Raw genomic sequence first — 20,936 nt, 5'->3', positions numbered from 1 at the left:
CAGCCATGTTACTAATCCCCAAGAGGAACTAGGGGCCACTGCAGATAGGATGGGAAAATGCATTCCTGAAATGCAAGCTGGAATTTTTTTTTTTTTTTTCTTTTTAGAGCTGCGCCTGCGGCATATGGAAGTTCCCAGCCTAGGGTTCAAATCAGAGCTACAGCTGCCAGCCTACACCACAGCCACAGGAACTCAGGATCCAAGCTGCGTCTGCGACCTCCACCGCAGCTCATGGCAACACCGGATCCTTAACCCACTGAGCAAGGCCAGGGCTCAAACCTGTATCCTCATGGATTCTAGTCAGGTTCATTACTGCTGAGCCACAACGGGGAACTCTGCAAGCTGGAATTTTGAGGATGGAATTGAATGTGGAGAGAAAAGAGGCAAAACCCTAAACCAGGAACCTTATATTCCCTTATAGAAGGAAGCATTTCAGTATTATTTTTGTGAGAGGTAAAGTATTGAATATACCAGGTAAAAACAGATGAGGAATTAACTCTGCTCATTTTATTAATTCAGAGTAGAGTCATAATCGGACAACTACACAGTTACCCAAGTAGTTTTCATGTAACTGTAATAAAATTTCATGGTAATTTGTTAAGATAAAATTTTATAGAAGAATCAGAGTTCCCATTGTGGCTCAGCAGGTGTGGCAGTGAAGAGAAAAAAATTTAATAAAAATCACAAAATCCTTAGCCCTTAAAAGCCATTAGCTGTTGCATTTTTTGGCCATACCCACAGCTTGTGGAAGTTCCTGGGCCAGGGATTGAACTGGTGCCACAGCAACAACCTGAGCCACAGCAGTGACAATGCCAGGTTTTTAACCCACTGAGCCATCAGGGAACTCCTAGCTGTTGCAATTCAAGGAGCGATATCTTAGGGAGTTCCCCTCATGGCTCAGTGGAAACGAATCTGACTAGAATCCGTGAGGACACAGGTTCGATCCCTGGCCTCGCCCAGTGGGTTAAGGATCCAGTGTTGCCATGAGCTGTGGTGTAGGTTGGATCCAGTGTTGCTGTGGCTATGGTGTAGGCCAGCTGCTACAGCTCCGATTTGACTCCTAGCCTAGGAACCTCCATAGGCCATGGGAGCATAAAATTTAAAAAATAAAATAAATAAAATATTTTTATGTATTTAAAAGACAAAAATTAAAAAAATAAAAGCATATAAATAAAGAGTGATATGTTATATTAAAAGCTTAATATAAAGTGAATTACGAAAGAGGAGAACAGTTCTGGTCTTGAGAGTTGTACGTTATGAAGTGGGTAACACAACCTCGTTTTGCATGATGCAAGTGATGTTGGCAATGATTCGGTTATCTGATTCACTGGAAGCAATGCATTGGAAAGAAAAATACGGAACCCGGAGCTGTGAATGCAGGGTCCTGTTGGCCTCTCTGGGGTTCAGTTTCCTGGTCTACAAAATGGAAGTTTCAGTAGCTACCTATCACTGGATTGGATGTGAGAATTAGATAAAATAACATACATGAAGGTGTTTAGTCAGGTATTAGGCATGATATAAATTCTATATTCTAGTATCATTTAGTGTTAGGTTCCTGTTTTCTGTTACATCAAGACTTCCCACATCAACCACGTTTTTAAGGCTCTTTGACTATATCCTTCTCCCTCACGTTTGACAATTGTTTCTCTTGGTCCTCTCCTTCGGGGACCATGTATCAGGTGTCTCGCTGGTGAGAATGTAAAAGCAGCCTCTGAAACTCTTTCACATCTGAAACCCTTTGCTCTAACAACCCTTATCGGTTCTGAGTATTGTAAGTCCTGAGGGTGTTACTGACCTGTTCGGCTGTTTGCACACTGCCTGGAGGAGTTGTGGGGAAGGTGTGATGCAAGGGGACAGGTGTTCATCCGGCAGGACAGCTCCATGCTCTGCTCTGCTCAAAATAAACCCAGACACTAAAGACAATGCATTATTTAAAGATGTGTTGGGAGTTCCTGTTGTGGCTCAGCGGATTAAGAACGTGACTAGTAGCCATGAGGATGTGGGTTCATTCCCTGGCCTTGCTCAGTGGGTTAAGGAGCCACTTAACCGGCTCATTGCTGTGAGCTGTGGTGTAGGTGGCAGACGTGGCTTGGATCTGGTGTTGCTGTGGCTGTGGCATAGGCTGGCAGCTGCAGCTCTGATTGGACCCAGCCTGGGAACTTCCATATGCCGTGGGTTCAGCCCTAAAAAGACTAAAATAAAATAAAGTAAAATTAAATTAAATTAAAAAATAAAATAAAATGATGTGTCATAAAATTACACATCATGTTAGAGTCCGCTGCATTTTCAAGTCAGGCTCTCCAGAAGTCTCTGTGCATAGATTTTGCTAAGAACAATGTTAGAGAAATGGGGCAAAGATTCCCTGGAGTCCATTGTCTTGATTCATGTTTCTGTAACATCTCTCCACAGGGACCATGCACCATATTTTCAACAGGAAAATCAATTGTCCCATTTTCATCTTGTTAGTCTGGAAAGTAGCTCCACTTTTTCTATGTTATTATTCTTGGAAAATAGCTCCACTTTCTCTATGTTATTATTCTTGGTAACTTTATCAAAGCACAGTTTCATGAGAGTTCCCTGGTGGCTAATGGGTTAAGGATCCAGTGTTGTCACTGCTGTGGCTTAGGTCACTGCTGTGGTACACATTCATTCCCTGGACTGGGAACTTCCACATGCCTCTAGGGCTGCCCAAAAAAGCATAGTTTCATTATCCTGCCTCTCTCACTATTTTAGAAAGGGAAAAAAAAAAATCTGGATTCCAGTTTGCTCAAAAGCTTACCGTTACAGTCATCATTGGGAAATAACCCCCTACCCTCAACCCCTTTTTTCATGGCCGTACCCACAACAAATGGAAATTCCCAGTCCAGGGACTGAATCTGAGCTTGCAACTGCAACCTACGATGCTGTGCCAATGCCAGATCCTTTAACCCACTGTGCCAGGCCAGGAATTGAAACTGCACCTCCACAACAACCCAGGCCGTTGCAGTCAGATTCTTAACTCATTGCGCCACAGCAGGAACTCCAGGGAAATTCCCATTTTATTTAAACTGGCTGGGAGAAGGATGATCTAACTATTCCAGCGACCTGGTTAGCAAAATGGGTGTACAGACCACTGGTTTTTGGAGAATTTGCATTCAGTCTCTCTTATTAGTATTAAAACTAGACTGAATACTTCTTTTAAAATTTTTAGTGGAATATCGTTGACTTACAAATTTACATTAGTTTCAAGTGTACACCAAGGTAAATCAGCTATGCATATACATATATCCATTCCTTTTCAGAGTCTTTTCCCATGGAGGTTATTACAGAGTATTGAGTAGATTACCCTGTGCTGTACAGTAGGTCCTTACTACCCGTCTATTTTATATGTAGTAGTGTGCATGGAAAGTGTTCTTGAATTTAGAGTGTGTTCATTCATTCACCAATTATTTATTGAGGTCCTACCCAGTCACTGTTCTCTTTGCTGAGGTTCCAGTTAACAGGGAATTAATTAAGCTGAAATGGTCTTTGCCCTCATGGAGGCTTTTATTCTGACCATCGGTTTAGTAAGGAATACCATGCAACTGAAGCAGTGTAAGAACAGGATGAGTGAATACTTAACCTAGCAATTTGTTTTCAAATGTAAGCTCTTGATCTTAGCCTCTTAATTCATCTTTTTCTTCTTCACCATAAAAAAAAATTGAGTGCTAAAAATATTGTGTTTATTGGAGCTTTTGGGTTTAATTTGAAATTAAAGGCTCTGGACATTTGTTTGATTGCATAGTTCTACTTTTAAACAGAGTGAATATTAGGTTAGAAGAGAGAATGAACCACTTTTCAAATCACTTTAAAAAGTGAATATGGTCAGAATAATCCTTGTACACATATAGTCTCTGGAGGAAATACAGTTTGTCACCATGTTGCTAGTAGAGTCTTTTGTTAACCCACTGCTTATGTAGATTTGAATTGCCATCCTTCTAAATTCAATGATAATTTATATATGATACATAACATACTTATATATATTGTAGTATAAATATGTTTTATATATCAATATATACATATACACGTATGTGTGTGTGTCTAAATCCTTTGTCAGTATGGAGGGGCTGCACTTCTAAACTGACTGAAGTCTGCGCTGAGCAGACATGTGACCATTCTGACTTGGTGTCTGCAGGAAGTCTGTAGCTTCTGATGTCATTGACTTCCAAGTTTTCCCTTTATTTTTTGGAGCTTTTGCATAAATATTCTACAGCAGTTTTTATTTTTATTTACTTAGTGAGTTAGTTTTTCCTTTTACGGCTGCAGCTGCGGCATATGGAAGTTCCTAGGCTAGGGGTTGAATCAGAGCTGCAGCTGCTGGTCTACGTCATAGCCATAGCAATGGAAACACCGGATCCAAGCCACATCTGCAACTTACACCACAGCTCGCAGCAATACCAGATCCTTAACCCCCTGAGCAAGGCCAGGGATTGAACATGAGTCCTCAAGAAATGTCAGGTTCTTAACCTGCTGAGCCACAGTGGGAACTCCCTGCAGTTTTTATTTTGAACTAAAGCAAAAAGGAAGCAGATACAATTGCTTTAACTCTACCTGTAGAGTTTGAGCAGCTGCAGAAGTGTCTGTTGAAGAGATGGGAGGGGACTGCCATGGCTTCCGTGCAGGTGTTCTCTCTGGAACACCCCGCAGAAGGAGCAGGCCATAGTCATGGAGAGGGTGTGGCTTTAGTCTCTGCTTTCCTACCTATGAACAGGTTGCCTTACCTTTTTGACAAAGAGATAATACTTGCTCTGACACCCTTGTGGTGTTGATCAAAGGTCAAATGGTATATGAAAGTGCTTTGTTGGCAGGTTAGGTGAGTAGTTTTCCAGCCTTTCTGGTGTTACAAGTTGGAATAAGTAAAGCGTATGTTCCCTGGAACAAAGCTGTGCGTGGCAGCTTTGGAGAGGCTATGACACCCTCTCCAAGATGCCTCTTCACCTTTAAGCTGGGGACATTCCTGGGGTTTCCCTGTGCTGTTGGCATCATGGATCACTACTTCTGAGCCACCATCTAGCTGTTTTCTAGTAAAGAACATCTCTTGGCTCACACTACCTTCAGGCTATGACCTTGTACTTGATGTGTTTCATGGATTTGTAAACAGGCAAGTGTATCTGAGTGAACCTGCTCTACACAAGTCTTTTTTTCCCCTTCTTTTTAAGGCCACACCTGCGACACACAGAAGTTCCCAGGCTAGGGTACAAATCAGAGCTGCAGCTGCTGGCCTATGCCACAGCCACAGCAACGCCAGATCTGAGCGGAATCTGCAACCTGCGTTGCAACTGGTGGTAATACTGGATCCTCAACCCACCGAGCGAGGCCAGGGAGCGAACCTTCATCCTCATGGACACTATGTTGGGTTTTTATTTTTTTTTTTGTCTTTTTGTCTTTGTCTTTGTTGTTGTTGTTGTTGTCGCTATTTCTTGGGCCGCTCCCGCGGCATATGGAGGTTCCCAGGCTAGGGGTTGAATCGGAGCTGTAGCCACCGGCCTACGCCAGAGCCACAGCAACTCGGGATCTGAGCCGTGTCTGCAACCTACACCACAGCTCACGGCAACGCCGGATCGTTAACCCACTGAGCAAGGGCAGGGACCGAACCCGCAACCACATGGTTCCTAGTTGGATTCGTTGACCACTGCGCCACAACGGGAACTCCTTTTTTTTTAATTTTTTTTGTCTTTTTGTCTTTGTTGTTGTTGTTGTTGTTGTTGTTGTTGTTGTTGCTATTTCTTGGGTATGTTGGGTTTTTAACCAGCTGAGCCACAACGTGAACTCCCTGCACAAGTCTTGATTAATGTCACATTATTTTAATGCTTTGGGATAAGAACGAATCTTTGTAAATGTGTCTCTTAGTGTGTATGAATCGTTTTAGACATATGGAAGGATTTGAATAGAGCATTGATCTCTGGGGTGGTTGTTAAACTAATCAATTATTTATGCTAGAACTCTTCTACTCAAGAACCAACTTGTGAGCTTTCGTGCAATGAAAACAAACCTAAAACTTCAAAGAAAGGATGCCATCTCTGACTGGCACCAGTAGGTGGCGGTAATGGTCACAGAGGTCCCTTAGTTTGGGCATCAGGTCCTTCTCATTGTCTGATTCCTGTGTCTGTGCTCACATTTGAGTTATATTTAGAATATCAATAACTGCGTAGTATCTGACAAGTGCAGAAGCAGTGAGCCTGTTGAAAATGCCATAAGAAAGGGCACACGACAATGATAGGAAAAATTCAGAGAGTAATTTTTGAAAAAGCAAGTGGTGGAGTTCCTGTTGTGGCTCAGTGGGTTAAGGACACAATGTTGTGTGGATGTGGGTTGGATGCTGGCCTCGCTTAATGGGTTAAGGATCTGACGTTGTTGCAAGGTCGCAGGTACAGCTCAGATCTGGCGTTGCTATGGCTATGGCACAGCTGGCAGCTGTGGTTCTGATTTAGCCCCTTGCCTGCACTTCCACATGCTGCAGGTGCAGCCGGTAAAAAAGAAAAAAAAATTAAAAAATGAAAAAGGAAGTGGTGAGAAAATGTTATGTGTGTCCATGAGATGGATAGGTCAATGGAAGGGCTAACTCTAAAGAACAAAGAATAACCATAGAGTATGTTTTACGCGTTGTGCCCATGTAGATGACAACAGTTGGCAAGAGATGGGCGAAAGTGTTTGACAAAGTAGACCATGTTCCAGAATATATGGGTTAGAAGACACATGTTTGTAGCCTGACGCTAATTCAGGAAACAACTAAGAGCTTTTCAAGGGTTTAAGGCTGGAATTCCCGCCATGGCTCAGCAGTAATGAATCCAACTAGTATCCATGAGGATGTGATTTAGATCTCTGCCCTCGTCCCTCAGTGGGTTAAGGATCCGGTGTTGCCATGAGCTGTGGTATAGGTCACAGACATGGCTTGGATCCCGAGTGTCTGTAGCGTAGGTGGCAGCTACAGCTCGATTCGACCCCTAGCCTGGGAACTTGCATGTACCCAGAGATGTGGCCCTAAAAAAAAAAAAAAAAAAAAAAAAGAAAGACACACACACACACAAAGTCTGATCATGGGGGAGGTGCTGCTGACAAAAAGAGCTTAGCTTGGTCCTAAGCTCTGCTGGTGGCAAAGGCCCAGGTCCCTCTGCAGCAAACCCATGGGGAGGCGGGGGCTGCAGCACCATCTGCAGCATCTGAGGAGCTTTCAGCAGAACACAGTTACCTGCCACTTTGTCAACATAGATGACACTGATCCTTTTTGCAAAATGGTGCCTCTCAGATCTGACGTCATTGAGGGAAGGGAGAGAGAGCCTGTTTTTAAAGCTCACACTTCTTCTGGTGGAAATGTATTCGGAGGCCACGCACCCAAGCCCTTCAAAGTCATGTTGGACTTTTGAACAGACTTGGCACAACCTGTAGGAAGAGCTCCACTCTGCTCACAAACAGAGTAGTTGGTTACTGTACTGTTTTGTCTTAGATGCATAGCAGCTACATATCCTTTTATATTAAAATAAGGGGAAAATGAGACAGAATATGGCAGGTAACAGTGGTGAAACCTATAAGATTCGTGACTTTGCCAAGTAACAGGTATAAGGAATCCTTACACCTGGAATTCCTGTCGTGGCTCAGTGGTTAGCAAACCCGACTAGTATCCATGAGGACACGGGGCGGGTTCAATTCCTGGCCTCACTCAGTGGGTTAAGGGTCCAGTATTGCCTTGAGCTGTGCTGTAGGTCGAAGACGAGGCTTAGATCCTCCATTGCTGTGGCTGTGGTGTAGGCTGGCAGCTACAGCTCCAATTCGACCTCTAGCCTGGGAACCTCCATAGGCTGCAGGTGCAGCCCTGGAGGTTCCAAAAACAACAACAACAACAACAACAACAAGAAATCCTTAGACCTCATTTTCCTGTCCTTACACTGTTGGCATAGTGTGGTTTTTTTAAATGCAAAAATCATAAACTCTGGCACGGGCCAGCTGCATGGTGTCAGCAAGCCTCTGAGGTTTGGTTTCTTTTTTCTTTTTCTTTTTATGGCTCTGATGGACCTGTAAGCAAGTCACTTTCTCTTTTTCTTAAAATTTATGTGGACAGGACGAAAGGTGGTCATTTTATGCTTAATTCGAGCCTCTCTTGTGAGCTTTTAAATGTTTCTTTGTGGTCTAAAACTATCATTTAATTTGGATACTCCCCTACTGCTGTTTTCTTTTCTTTTTTTTTTTTTTTAGGGCTGCACCCACGGCATATGGAAGTTCCCAGGCTAGGGGTCCAATCAGAGTTGCAAATGCCGCCTGTGCAACAGCCACAGCAACGCAGGATCTGAGCCACATTTGTGACCTATACTGCAGCTCACGGCAACACTGGATCCTTTAACCCGCTGAGCGAGGCCAGGGATCAAACCTGCATCCTCACAGGGACTATATCGGGTTCTTAACCCACTGAGCTGCAGTGGAAATTCTGAGAATCAGCGTCTTCTGGAAATAGGCGTGTTGCCTGTCTATCAGTGAGCTTGTGGAGAATGCAGGTAATACTCACTAAGGCCCAGACATAGAGCCTGTTCCTAACAGGCTCCATGGACCAGCAGCCATCAGTGGCATCAGCACTAACCGGACTCCCATAATCAAAAAAAGACCTCAGGAGTTCCCCTTGTGGCTCAGCAGTTAATGAACTCAAACCCGACTAGGATCCATGGGAGCACAGGTTCGATCACTGGCCTTACTCAGTGGGTTGAGGGTCCAGCATTGCCGTGAGCTGTTGTGTAGGTCACAGACCCGGCTTCGATCCTGCATTGCTGTGGCTGTGGTGTAGGCTGGCAGCCACAGCTCTGATTTGACCCCTAGTCTGGAAACTTCCATGTGCAACAGGTGTGGCCCCCAAAAAGAAGAAAACGAGAGAGAGGAAGAAGAGAATTGAAATTAAAGAGTGATGTCGATGCTTAAGGTCATCCCAGGGGTCCTGGGAACAGGACACATGCAGACCCCCAGCTCCCAGCTCCTGGGCAGGAATTCACGCGTTTGCCGTGTCCTCAGGATTGGCTCAGGGACCCCACATGCTGGTGGGAAGCTTGGCTGGATCCAGGTGTGGGGATGGGGACAGCTTAAAGGGAACGTTAACACAAAGTAAGCACGAACAGGTTATCATCTGAAATCACATTGCAGCTCTAAATGGCATAAAATGTGTTTCATTTCTAGTCACCCTCCAGTTCCTCAAGAAATATTCAACAAATGTTGGCAGATTCCATCAGTCGGATGAAGGAATATGGATTTCTCCAGGTAAAAGCCCACAATCCATCTCCGGGGGCTAAATGCATGGCCGTTTCCAGTAATGTTTCAGAGATTGGTTTATTAGTCTCACAAGTGAAACCCAGCGGTGGAATGTGAGCTCTGTCTTCGAAAGGCTTGTGAACGTGGCTGTTCATCTTTACCTGTTTATCTGGAGCTGGAAGGGTCTCGAGTATCGTGGAAAGGACAGATGCCAAGGCCTATCTGCTCAGCTCCTCCCTGAAGATCTGAAGCAGAGACAGTGCCTGGGCTGCTGCGCATGCTGAGGGAGCCCGATTCCAGAGAGAGATAGATGAAGCATGAAACTTGGCAAAAATTGGAGTTCCCATTGTGGCTTAGTGGGTTAGGAACCTGACATAGTGTCCATGAGGATGTGGGTTTGATCCCTGGCCTTGTTCCATGGGTTAAGGACCCGGCATTGCCAAGAGCTGCAGTGTGGGTTGCAGATGTGGCTCAGATCTGGCATGGCTGTGGCATAAGCCGGCAGCTGCAGCTCCAATTCAGTACCTAGCCTGGGAATTTCTAAATGCTGCAGTTGTGGCCATAAAAAAAAAGGAAGAAAGAAAGAAAGAAAGAAAGAGAGAAAGAAAGAAGAAACTTGGCAGAAATAGTGAATTCAGATTAAGTGCCTGGGTGCCCACTGTTTTCTGGGCCTGTCCCTTTGTGATGCGTGGGGCCTCCCACAGGGCCTACACATCACAAAGGGATTCCAGGGCCTCCCAAGCCTGGAATCTCCTGGTCTATCCAGATAGAGCCTCTCACTCCCTCATCCTGCTGCATTTCTCTATCCACTGCTCACAGTAACTGTGGCAGAGACTGGAGACCGCTTAGGGTTTGAGCAACAGAAGGTCTGAAAAAATGGAGTAAGAGATGAAGCTGTAAAAAGAAGGTTCTGGTGGCCGCAGGCTGGGATGGAGGCTATGCTGGACGCAGCCCGGGTTCCTGTGGACGGTGTGACCGACTCCTTGACTCCTCTGTAGGGCTGACCTGAGCTGGAGAGCTAGCAGGTCTGAGACTTAAATTGGGGGAAGTTTGGTGGTATGGGCCTGGTGTCCTCCTGCTGATGGAATATGTGCCTCTTTCTAAAATATCAGCAATAGAGTCTCTAAAGGAACTTTCCAGTAACACTACCCTGATGCCATTATGTCATTTTTTAGTTTGTTTGTTTTTTTAGGTCCATACCTGTGTGGAAGTTCCCAGGCTAGGGGTCTAATCAGAGTTGCAGCTGCCAGCCTACACCACAGCCACAGCAACACCAGATCCAAGCTGCGTCTGTGACCTACACCACAGCTCATGGCAACGTCAGATGGATCCTTAACCCACTGAGTGAGGCCGGGGATCGAGCCTGCATCCTCATGGATGCTAGTTGGGTTCATAACCCACTGAGGCACAGCAGGAACTCCCTGGCATTACGTTGTTGTGAGGACAGGTGAGGACAGAAGATCTGGTTGTTCCTCCAGACAGCTTGTGTTGGGTCCCTCCTGTGTGCCAGGCTCTGCTGTGGGTGCTGGCGACACAGTAACAAAGCAAAGTCTTTGGGCGCCGTATAATGGGGAGACAGATAATCAGTCTGTGTGACATCAGGCAGTCCTAAGAGCCCTGGAGGAAAAAGGTGCAGGATTGGGGAACTGAGAATGTGCAGAGAGTGGGAGCTGGGTTGGTTTTATTTTTTCATTTTTAAAGTTTTTTTGAAGTATAGTTGATTTTACAACAATGTTATGATAATTTCTGCTGCACAACAAAGTGATTCAGTGATACATGTACACACATCCACTCTTTTCCAGATTCTTTTCCCATATAGATTATCACAGAATATTGGGTAGAGTTCCCTGTGCTCTAGAGCAGATCCCTGTTGGCCAAGCATTCTGTATACCTCAGTGTGCATATGCCAGTCCCAAACCCCAGTCCATCCCTCCCACCCCCCACCACCTGTCTTCTCTGGAGAGTTGGTTTTTATAGAGGTGGCCAGAGAGGGGTGCTATGAGAAGGCGATATTGGGGTGGGGGGAGAAGGCAATATTGGAGCAGAGACCTGAAGAATCAGGGAGGGGTGACGGGGGAAAGTATGTTCCAGGCAGAGGGAACAGCACATATGAGGGCACAGAGGCAGGAGCTCTTGGACCTGGTGGAGGAGGCACAGAAGTCAGTAAATGTGGTGAGGGGCTGAGGAGGGAAGTGGAGGGGAGCGTTTGGTTTTTTATAATATTGAGAAAAGGGAGGGGCTTAGCTCTAGGTAGGGAAAGAATGTAAGAAAAAAAAAGGCTGAGCCACCCTGGCCCTGGGCATCTGGACCAGTGTCCAGCTTGGCCCCACTGACCCTCTGCTCCCCGGCCTTCACCAGAATTTTCCCACCCTGAACAGCAGAACACTTCTAAAGAGGAAATGATGGTTTTCTATGTAGAGAAAGCAAAGAGCAACTAGTAAAGATTTTTCTAAAAGTAAATTTTGTGGAGGAATCCTTAGCGAAAAGGGACAAATCCTGGCGCATTTCAGCCACTTTGAATAAGAATGGCAGTCAGGGCCAGATCTCATCTGCTGTTACTCTGTGAAACAGTAATTTTGTCGCCTTTTCTCACTATGCCCACAGGGCAGATGAACAAGTCATGGAACTTACCAAACACAGCGCTCTCAGACAGTGGGGCATCGTCTCAGCAACCAGTACCCGCCTGAATGGTTATTTACGTCATGTGGTTCCTTAAGGAGACTCACTTTGTAAACTTCTTGCTTTTCCTAAGCAACAGTATCCACAATAGCATTGTTTAACGTGATAACCATATTTCTTCTAATCATTTAAAATCATTTAAAAATATGCATGTGGGAGTTCCTGTTGTGGCTCAGCAGGTTAAGAACCTGACATGTGTGAGGATGCAGGTTCCGTCCCTGGCCTCTATCAGTGGACTGAGGATCCAGCATTGCTGTAAGCTGTGCTTTAGGTCACAGTTGTGGCTCAGATCTGGTGTTGCTGTAGATGTGGCATAAACCTCGGCTGTAGCTCTGATTAGACCTCAGCCCAGGAACTTCCAAATGCTTAAGGTGCAGCTGTAAAAAGAAACATTTAAAAAAAAAAAAAAATATATATATATATATATATATATATATATATGCATGTGAAAGAAAAACAGATCTCCACTTTGAAGTTTTTTCTGTTAAAGCACAGAAATTTCTACCAGTACTTTAGATATGTTTCAGGCTTACAAACAGCTTCAGTGAGGCTATGGGTATGGCAGATTTTTTTTTTTTTTTTTTTTTTTTTTGGCTATGCACAAGGCATGCAGAAATTCCCAGGCCAGGGATTGAACCCAAGTCACAGCACTGACAACAACAGATCTCTAAATGCTAGGCCACCAGGGAACCCCAGCAATAGCAAATCTTAACAGTTATTTCAAATACGAAAAGTTGTTCTTTGGTTTTTTATAATATTGAGAAAAGAGAGGGGCTTAGCTCTAGGCAGGAAAAGAATGTAAGAAAAAAAAAAAAGTGAAAACAAGCCGCAGGGGTTTCGCTATATCTGAGGTGAAGTGCATTTTATAAATTATCTCTATCATCTGTCTTAACCGTGATTGATGACTTGCCGCAGCGATTGAAACCAAATCCACAGCATCGAGGTTTATATTTTAGTTGCGCTGAAATAATTAAACCCTAAGAAAGTCTTTATCTTTCCATAGGAAAACACAAAAGAACAAAAGCATCATTTTTCTGGAGCTGAGTGAAGCAAGGCCAGTCTTTCCCTGACCCTCAGCCTGTTTCATCATTCAGTTGACCAGACTTTTACTTGTGCACCAAGTTGTAAATTCACTTTTCTCATGAGCACTCACAAGGCTATCCTCAAATAAACAAAGGGCTTTTTTCTTCTTTTTTTGGCTGCCCTGTGGCATATGGAGCTCTCAGGCCAGGGGTCAGATCCGAGCCTCGGTCTCCACCTAAGCTGAAGCTGCGGCAATGCCAATCCTCTACCCATTGTACCAGGCAGGGGATCGAACCCACATCCCAGTGTTCCTGAAACACCGCCTATCCCGTTGTGCCATGGTGGGAGCTCCAACAAATGACTTTTTAAGTGATTTGATGTGTTGGTTTTCTCTCTGCTTAAAATCAAATTCCCTTGAATGTACTTAATGCTACAGAACTGTATGTGTCAAGATGGCTAAGATGGTAAACTTAGTGTTATGAATATTTTACCACAGTTTTAAAAAATGTTAAAAATGTTAATTTTTACATTTTAGATATATATATATTTACCATAAATAATGTAAGTCCACTATACTTCAATTAAAAAATTCCCCTTTTGGAGTCCCCGTCGTGGCTCAGTGGTTAACGAATCCGACTAGGAACCATGAGGTTGTGGGTTCAATCCCTGGCCTTGCTCAGTGGGTTCAGGATCTGGTGTTGCCATGAGCTGTGGTGTAGGTTGCAGATGCTGCTCGGATCCCGCGTTGCTGTGGCTCTGGCGTAGGCCAGTGGCTACAGCTCTTATTAGACCCCTATCCTGGGAACCTCCATATGCCACAGGAATGGCCCCAGAAAAGGCAAAAAAGACCAAAAAAAAAAAAAATCCCCTTTTAAGAAAGACTAAGGTTTCTTATTCTGTATTTTCCCTTCTCAAAAAGAATGTTTTTAAAGGATATTTGGGGGGTTTTCCTGTTTTTTTTTTTTAATTGAAGTATAGTTGATTTACAATGTTGTGTTAGTTTCAGGTGTACAGCAAAGTCATTCAGTTATTTTTTTTTTAGATTATATTTTCCATTACAGGTTATTACAAGATATCAAATATAATTCCTGTACTATATAGTAAATCCTTGTTTTATATCTATTTTATCTACAGTAGTACACTTCTGTTAACCCTATACTCCAAATTTATCGCTCCCTGCCACCTCTCCTCTTTGGTAACCATGATTTTGTTTTCTACGTCTGTGATTCTATTTATGTTTTTATATACATTTGTATTATTTTTAGATTCCACATATAATATGATATCATATGGTATTTGTCTTTGTCTGACCTACTTCACTTAGTATGATCATCTCTAGGTCCATCCTTGTTGCTGAAAATGGCATTATTTCATCATTTTTTTTATAGCTGAGTAAGAGTCCATTTTATACACACACACACACACACACACACACACACACACGTATATACACACACCTCATCTTCTTAAGCCAGTTGTCTGTTATGGGCACTTAGATTGTTTTCATGTCTTGGCTGTTGTAAATAGTGCTGCTATGAACATAGTGGTGCGTGTATCTTTTTGAATTACAGTTTTCTCCATACATATATATGCTCAGGAGTGGGATTGCTAGGTCACATGGGAGCTCTATTTTTAGTTTTTTTAAAGAACCTCCATCCTGTTCTCCACAGTGGCTGCACCAATTTACATTCACCAACAGTGTAAGAGGGTTCCCTTTTTTCCATACCCTCTCCAGCATTTGTTATTTGTAGACTTTTCCATTATAACCATTTCGACTGGTGTGAGATGGTACCTCATTGTTTTTTTGGTTTCCATTTATCTAGTAATTAGTGATGTTGAGCATCTTTTCTTTGTTCTTTCTTTTTTTTTTTTTTTGTCTTTTTGTATTTTGAGGGCTGCACCAGCGGCATATGGAGGTTCCCAGGCTAGGGGTCTAATCGGAGCTGTAGCCACTGGCTTACGTCAGAGCCACAGCAACGTCAGATCCAAGCCACATCTGTGACCTACACCACAGCTCACGGCAACGCCGGATCCTGAACCCACTGAGCGAGGCCAGAGATAGAACCTGCAACCTCATGGTTCCTAGTCGGATTCATTTCCACTGAGCCACGACGGGAACTCCTTGAGCATCTTTTCATGTGCCTGTTGGCCATCTATATGTCTTTGGAAAAAATGCCTACTGAGGTTTTCTGCCTTGGTTTTTTTTTTTTTTTTTTTTTTTTTTTTTTTTTAATTGAGCTATATGAGCCATTTGTATATTTTGGCTATTAACCTCTTGTTGGTCACATCATTTGCAAATATTTCCTCCTATTCCATAGGCTGTCTTTTCATTTTGTTGATGGCTCCCTTTGCTGTGCAAAAATGTGTAAGTGTGATTAGGTCACACTTTTTTTTTTGCTTTTATTTCTTTTGCCTTGGGAGACTGATCTAAGAAAATATTGTCAAAATTTATGCCAGAGAATGTTTTGCCTGAGTTCTCTTCTAGGAGTTTTATGGTGTCATGCCTTATATTTAGGTCATCAAGTCATTTTGAGTTTATTTTTGTATATAGTATAAGGGAGTGTTCTAATATCATTGATTTACACGCAGCTGTCCAACATGACTTGTTGAAGAGATTTTCTTTTCTCCATTGTATATTCTTTCCTCCTTTTTTGTAGATTAATTAACCATAAGTGCATTAATTTATTTTTGCATTCTCTATTCTGTTCTATTGATATATAGGTCTGTTTTTGTGCCAGTACCATGCTGTTTCAGGTACTGTAGCTTTGTAGTACAGTCTGAAGCCTGGGAGATTATGCCTCCAGCTATGTTCTTTTTCTTCAGTATTGCTTTGGCTATTCTAGGTCTTTTGCTGTTCCATATAAATTTTAGGATTATTTGTTCTAGCTCTGTGAAAAAATGTCATGGGTATTTTGATAGGAATTGCATTAAATCTGTAGATTGCTCTGGGTAGTAGGGCCACTTTAACAATATTAATTCTTCCATTTCAAGACCATGGGATATCTTACTATTTCTTTGAATCATTTTCAGTTTCCTTTATTAGCGTTTTATAGTTTTCAACATATAGTTCTTTCACCTCCTTGGTTAAGTTTGTTCCTAGCTAATTTTTTTGGATGCAATTTTAAATGGGATTTTTTTTTAACTTTCTCTTTCTAGTATTTGATTATTAGTTTAAAGAAATGCAACATGATTATGTACATTAATCTTGTGTCCTGCTACCTTGCTGAATTCATGTATTAGTTCTAGTAGTTTTTATGTAGAGTCTTTAAGGCTCTTTATATAGAGTATCATGTCATCTCCAAATAGTGACAGTTTTACCTCTTCCTTTCCAATTTGAATTCCTTTTATTTCTTTTTCTTTTCTGATTGCTGTGGCTAGGACTTCCAATGCCATGTTAAGTAGAAGTGGTGAGGGTGGGCATCCTTGTCTTGTTTCTTATTTAGTTGGAAGGCTTTTAGCTTTTCACCATTGACTATGATGTTGACTGTGGGTTGGTTGTAAATGGCCTTCATTATGCTGAGATATGTTCCCTCTATACCCATACTGATGAAAGTTTCTATTGTGAATGGATGTCGAATTTTGTCAAGTGCTTTTTCTGTGTCTATTGAGATAATCATGTGGTTTTTGACTTTTGTTAATATGGTGTATTACATTGATTGATTTGCATATGTTGAACCATCCTTGTGAATTTGGGATGAATCCCACTTGGTCGTGGTATATAATCTTTTTTATGTGTTGTTAGATTCAGTTAGCTAATATTTCATTAAGGATTTTTGCACCCATAGTCATCAAAGATACTGGCCTGTAATTTTTTTTGTAGTGTCTTTGTCTGGTTTTGATATCAAGATAATGGTGGCTTCATAGAATGAATTTGGGAGTATTCCCCCCTCTTTCGACTTTTTGAAATAATTTGAGAAGTATAGGTATAAGTTCTCCTTTGTATGTTTGGTAGAATCCCCCAGTGAAGCCATTTGGTCTTGGACTTTTGTTTGTAGTGAGTTGTTTTTTTTTTTTTAAATTATAGATACTATTTTGCTTCTAGTGATCAGTGTGTTCAAATTATCTATTTATTCTTGACTCAGTTTTGGTGGGCTGTGTGTTTCTAGAAACTTGTCCATTTCTTCTAGATTGTCCAATTTGTTGGCATATAACTGTTTGTGGTATTCCCTTAATATTTTTTGTGTTTATATTAGTTGTGATTTCTCCTCTTTAATTTCCTATTTCATTTATCTGGGTCCCCTATCTTTTCTTCTTTGTGAGCCTGGCTAGAGGTTTGTCAGTTTTGTTTATCTTTTCAAAAAACCAGCTCTTGATGTTACTGATTATTTCTAATTTTTTGGATCTCTATTTTATTTATTTTCTTTCTGATCTTTGTTATTTCCTTCCTTCTGTTAACTGGGCTTTGGTTGTTGGTCTTCTTTTTCACATTCTTTTAGGTAATAGGTTGGGTTGTTCATTTGAGATTTTTCTTGTTTCTTGAGGAAGGCCTGTATCACTATGAACTTCCCTCCTAGGACTCCTTTTGCTGTATCCCATAGATTTTGTAAGGTTGTGTTTTCATTTTTGGGCTCTCTGTTCTGTTCTATTGACTGTATGCCTGTTCTTGTGCCAATATCATGCCTAGTGCCTGTCTCCTGGGAGGAAACTATTGGAGTCCTTCACCAGTGCTTCCTTTTGTTTTTTTAAACAGAAGAAAGAGTCCGTGAAGAAAACACAAGATGAAGAAATAAAACAAATAGATGAAGAGAGAACTAAGCAGATTTACAAGAACTGGAAGGAAGATTCGGAGTGGCAGGCCTCTTGTAAGTATCCAGAAGCCTCCATAACATCACATGCTAAGCCTGTCTGTGCACTTAATAAGATGAGCAATCTAAGAAGCACTTCAAGTGGTTGTTGAGAGATGTTTTAACACTAAATTATTACTCATAGGCTATGAGCCACTGCAGAAAGGTCTCAATTCATCTTTGGAGCATCAAAATGACAATTCATCTATGAGATGGAATGATATTCAGCTATGAAGAAACATTTTGGAAGAATGTTTAATGTCCTTAGGACATGTTTATATCTTTTTTAGCTTGGAGAAGAAAAATCATTTTAAAATAGTATGAAAATGTCCCCACTTAAAAATGTCCAAGTATATAAAGGAAAAGAAGTGGAAGGTGAACATGCTGACATTTGCCTTCTTAGAGAGGCAGGATCCGAGGTTGTTTTTCTGTCTTTTCCTCAACTTTCAACAGTGAACCCATCTTAACTCTGTAATCCAAACACAGGGATGACAGGCTGGGTGTGTCAGCATCCCTCCCAAGTCTGTGGTCCAGCCCTGACTCCTGAGTTAGTGCTGCCCAGAGATAGCCCCCCTGGGGAGAGGCCAGCGCAAAGGAAGACAGAACCGAGCATGCGTGAGGATGCTGGGAGGATGAATTAGGGTTTCCATCCGACTTGGACACGGGAGCCGTAACTGCCCAGCCGTCCCTGTAGGCAGCTGGAGGAGGAGAACAGGCAGCCATGTTCGCAGATTGTTGGGAATTCCACTACATTGAAAACCATTAAAATGGCACTTTTTGTGAAATGAAAATGTTGACAAGATCCAATCACTTCTGTGCAGTGAAATCCTAGTGTAACAGAACAATAGGGGGACATTTCTTTGAAGTCATACGTAACAGGTTCTGACCAATAATTGGCCTGATGCGCAAATGCACTCAGTAAAACTTATTTTTAGGAGTTCCTGTTGTGTCTCAGTGGTAATGAACCCAACTAGTATCCATGAGGATCTGGGTTTGATCCCTGGCCTTGCTCAGTGGTTAAGGATCTGGCATTGCCATAAACTTCGGTTTTGGTCACAGACATGATTCAGATCTGGCATTGCTGTGGCTGTGGCATTGGCCAGCAGCTGTGGCTCTGATTCGGCCGCTGGCCTGGGAACCTCCATATGCTGCAGGTGTGGCCCTAAAAAGACAAAGAAAAATATTCTTAAATCCCCACATTAGTGTCCTTCTTTGTTTGGCTGCTGAAACAAAACCAGCAAAACAAACAGCCCTCTATTTTACAAAGTAACCATAAAAGGCAGACTTGGGACATGTTTATGTACCTGCAGAGGCTGGGTCTGCCTAAGAATCTTTTTTTTTTTTTTTTTTGGCTGTGTCTGAGGCAAGTGGAAGTTGACCAGGGATCAAACCTGCGCCATAAGAGCAGTCCGAGCTTCTGCAGTGACAGCACTGAGTTCTTAACCCGCTGAGCCACAAAGGAACTCTAAGAATTGTTATGTTTGGTCTGGGAGGCTCGGAGCCTCAACCAGTGGGCTCTGAGCGTGGCCTCACCGCCCTTCCAGCATCTCCACAGCCATGAGCCACTGAGGGGTTCCCAGTCTCTGCTAGTGACCCGGGGCACGAGTGTGGGGATGTAGCATTACTGCTTATTATTCCAAGAGCCCCCTGGCTGGACGCTCACACAGGCTGGGTCTCATCCACAGTCTTGGCCACTGCAGGGAATTCTCGAGCACGTGGTTCTCCTGTCCTCTTGCATCCCTTCCTCCTCCTCTTTCTCTTCCTCTCAGAAGGCCACAAGCTCCCATAGAAAGAGAGGAATCTGCCCTGGACCCCACACCCCCCCAGAGTGACAGACATCAACAGTGCTTGTTGGTTGTCACCAGAGGAGTCAGTGAGCCCAGAGCCAGCGTCTGCGGTGCTGATTCCTCCAGACACCTCTGTGGGCTGAGGAGGGCTTTTCTCAAACCTTTCGCTGTTTTCCTAGTGCGAAAATCCAAAGCAGCTGATGAGAGGAGGCGCTCCCTGGCCAAACAGGCGAGGGAAGACTACAAGAGGCTGTCCCAAAGAGGGAGAGGCAGCGAGGGGCCGCAGAGCCCCCCAGGAGGCCCCCAGAAACCCAGGAGGCCCCCGCTTCCACCCAAGCCTCAGTTCCTGAGCCCAACCGGACACCCCCACAGACCCCTCAGGTAAGGAGCCACTTGGGCAGGTGGCTTTCAGCATCAGCAGTGAAGTGGCTGCATGGGGAGTGAGGACCAGCTGTCTGCTGGTGCCATTCAAACCAGCCCCACCACGGAGGCACCTGGTCAGGCCTTCATCCCTTTTCGTCTGTACAACACCCCACTGTCACTGCCCTTCACATAGACAATAACTTTCTGAAGATGCCCAGTGAGGTCAATGAATTCCTTGCCTCCAGCTTGGCCCAACCCCAGAGGGTGGCAGCCAGCAATGGGAGGGAGTCGTGACAGGAGGACCCAGGGCTTGCTGGCTGTCATGTCATCAGCAGAGCTACCTTTCCATGGCTCAGGATTAAAGCTTTGATGGTAATTCTCATTCTGCGCTACAGAGCCAAGCTCATGGGTTGAGAATTTAGAAGTATTCTTCCCTTTTTTTTCCTTTTCCTGGCTTTTCAAAATTAACTTTTTTTTTTTTCTTTTTTTAAGGTCTCATCTGCAGCATATGAAAGTTTCCAGATTTCCAGATGAGGGGTAGAATCAGAGCTACAGCTACCAGCCTGCACGACAACCACAGCAACACCAGATCTGAGCCGTGTCTGTGACCTACACCACAGCTCACGACAACGCTGGATCCTTAACCCACTCATTGAGGCCAGGGATCGAACCTGTGTCCTCATGGATACCAGTCGGGTTCGTTATCACTGAGCCATGATGGGAACTCCAGCCAATTAACTTTTTATTTATTTTTTTTATGTCTTATTTTTTGTGATAATAATTTTCTTTCTTGGAAATGTTCTTGTTTTGAATCAACGTGTCATTTGGTGACGACGGTACTTTTGCCTCCTAGGCCGTGTGGGAATCAGTCAGAACAATTGGTTTTGGAAAATCCCTGAGGAAATATACAGTGATATCACAGCACAAAGCCCCAGCCCTATGATGACTGATTATGATTTTCTCCTTGATATTATGTGATTTTTTTTTTCATATTCTGGTATATAGAAAGATGATATTTAAAATAACCAGGAGAGGAGTTCCCTTCATGGTGCAG

General features: G+C 43.3%; 1 protein-coding gene across 2 annotated transcripts in view; it reads left to right on the top strand.

Moving 5' to 3' along the window:
* LOC100737676 (SH2 domain-containing protein 4A-like) overlaps positions 1 to 20,425 on the top strand; it is a 50,899-nt gene extending 30,474 nt beyond the window's left edge. For both annotated transcript variants that reach the window (XM_021081298.1, XM_021081297.1), the window contains exons 5-7: positions 9,175 to 9,255; positions 17,639 to 17,750; positions 19,699 to 20,425. In XM_021081298.1, the coding sequence (XP_020936957.1) occupies positions 9,175 to 9,255; positions 17,639 to 17,750; positions 19,699 to 19,904 (399 nt within the window). In that variant the 3' untranslated portion in view covers positions 19,905 to 20,425. The remainder of the gene's footprint in view (positions 1 to 9,174; positions 9,256 to 17,638; positions 17,751 to 19,698) is intronic.
* Positions 20,426 to 20,936: the final 511 nt, after the last annotated feature.

This window comes from Sus scrofa, unplaced genomic scaffold, assembly GCF_000003025.6.
Source record: "Sus scrofa isolate TJ Tabasco breed Duroc unplaced genomic scaffold, Sscrofa11.1 Contig1384, whole genome shotgun sequence".
Taxonomy (NCBI): domain Eukaryota; kingdom Metazoa; phylum Chordata; class Mammalia; order Artiodactyla; family Suidae; genus Sus; species Sus scrofa.
The sequence above is the reverse complement of the archived record's forward strand: the minus strand, read 5'-3'. Positions and strand labels throughout refer to the sequence as shown.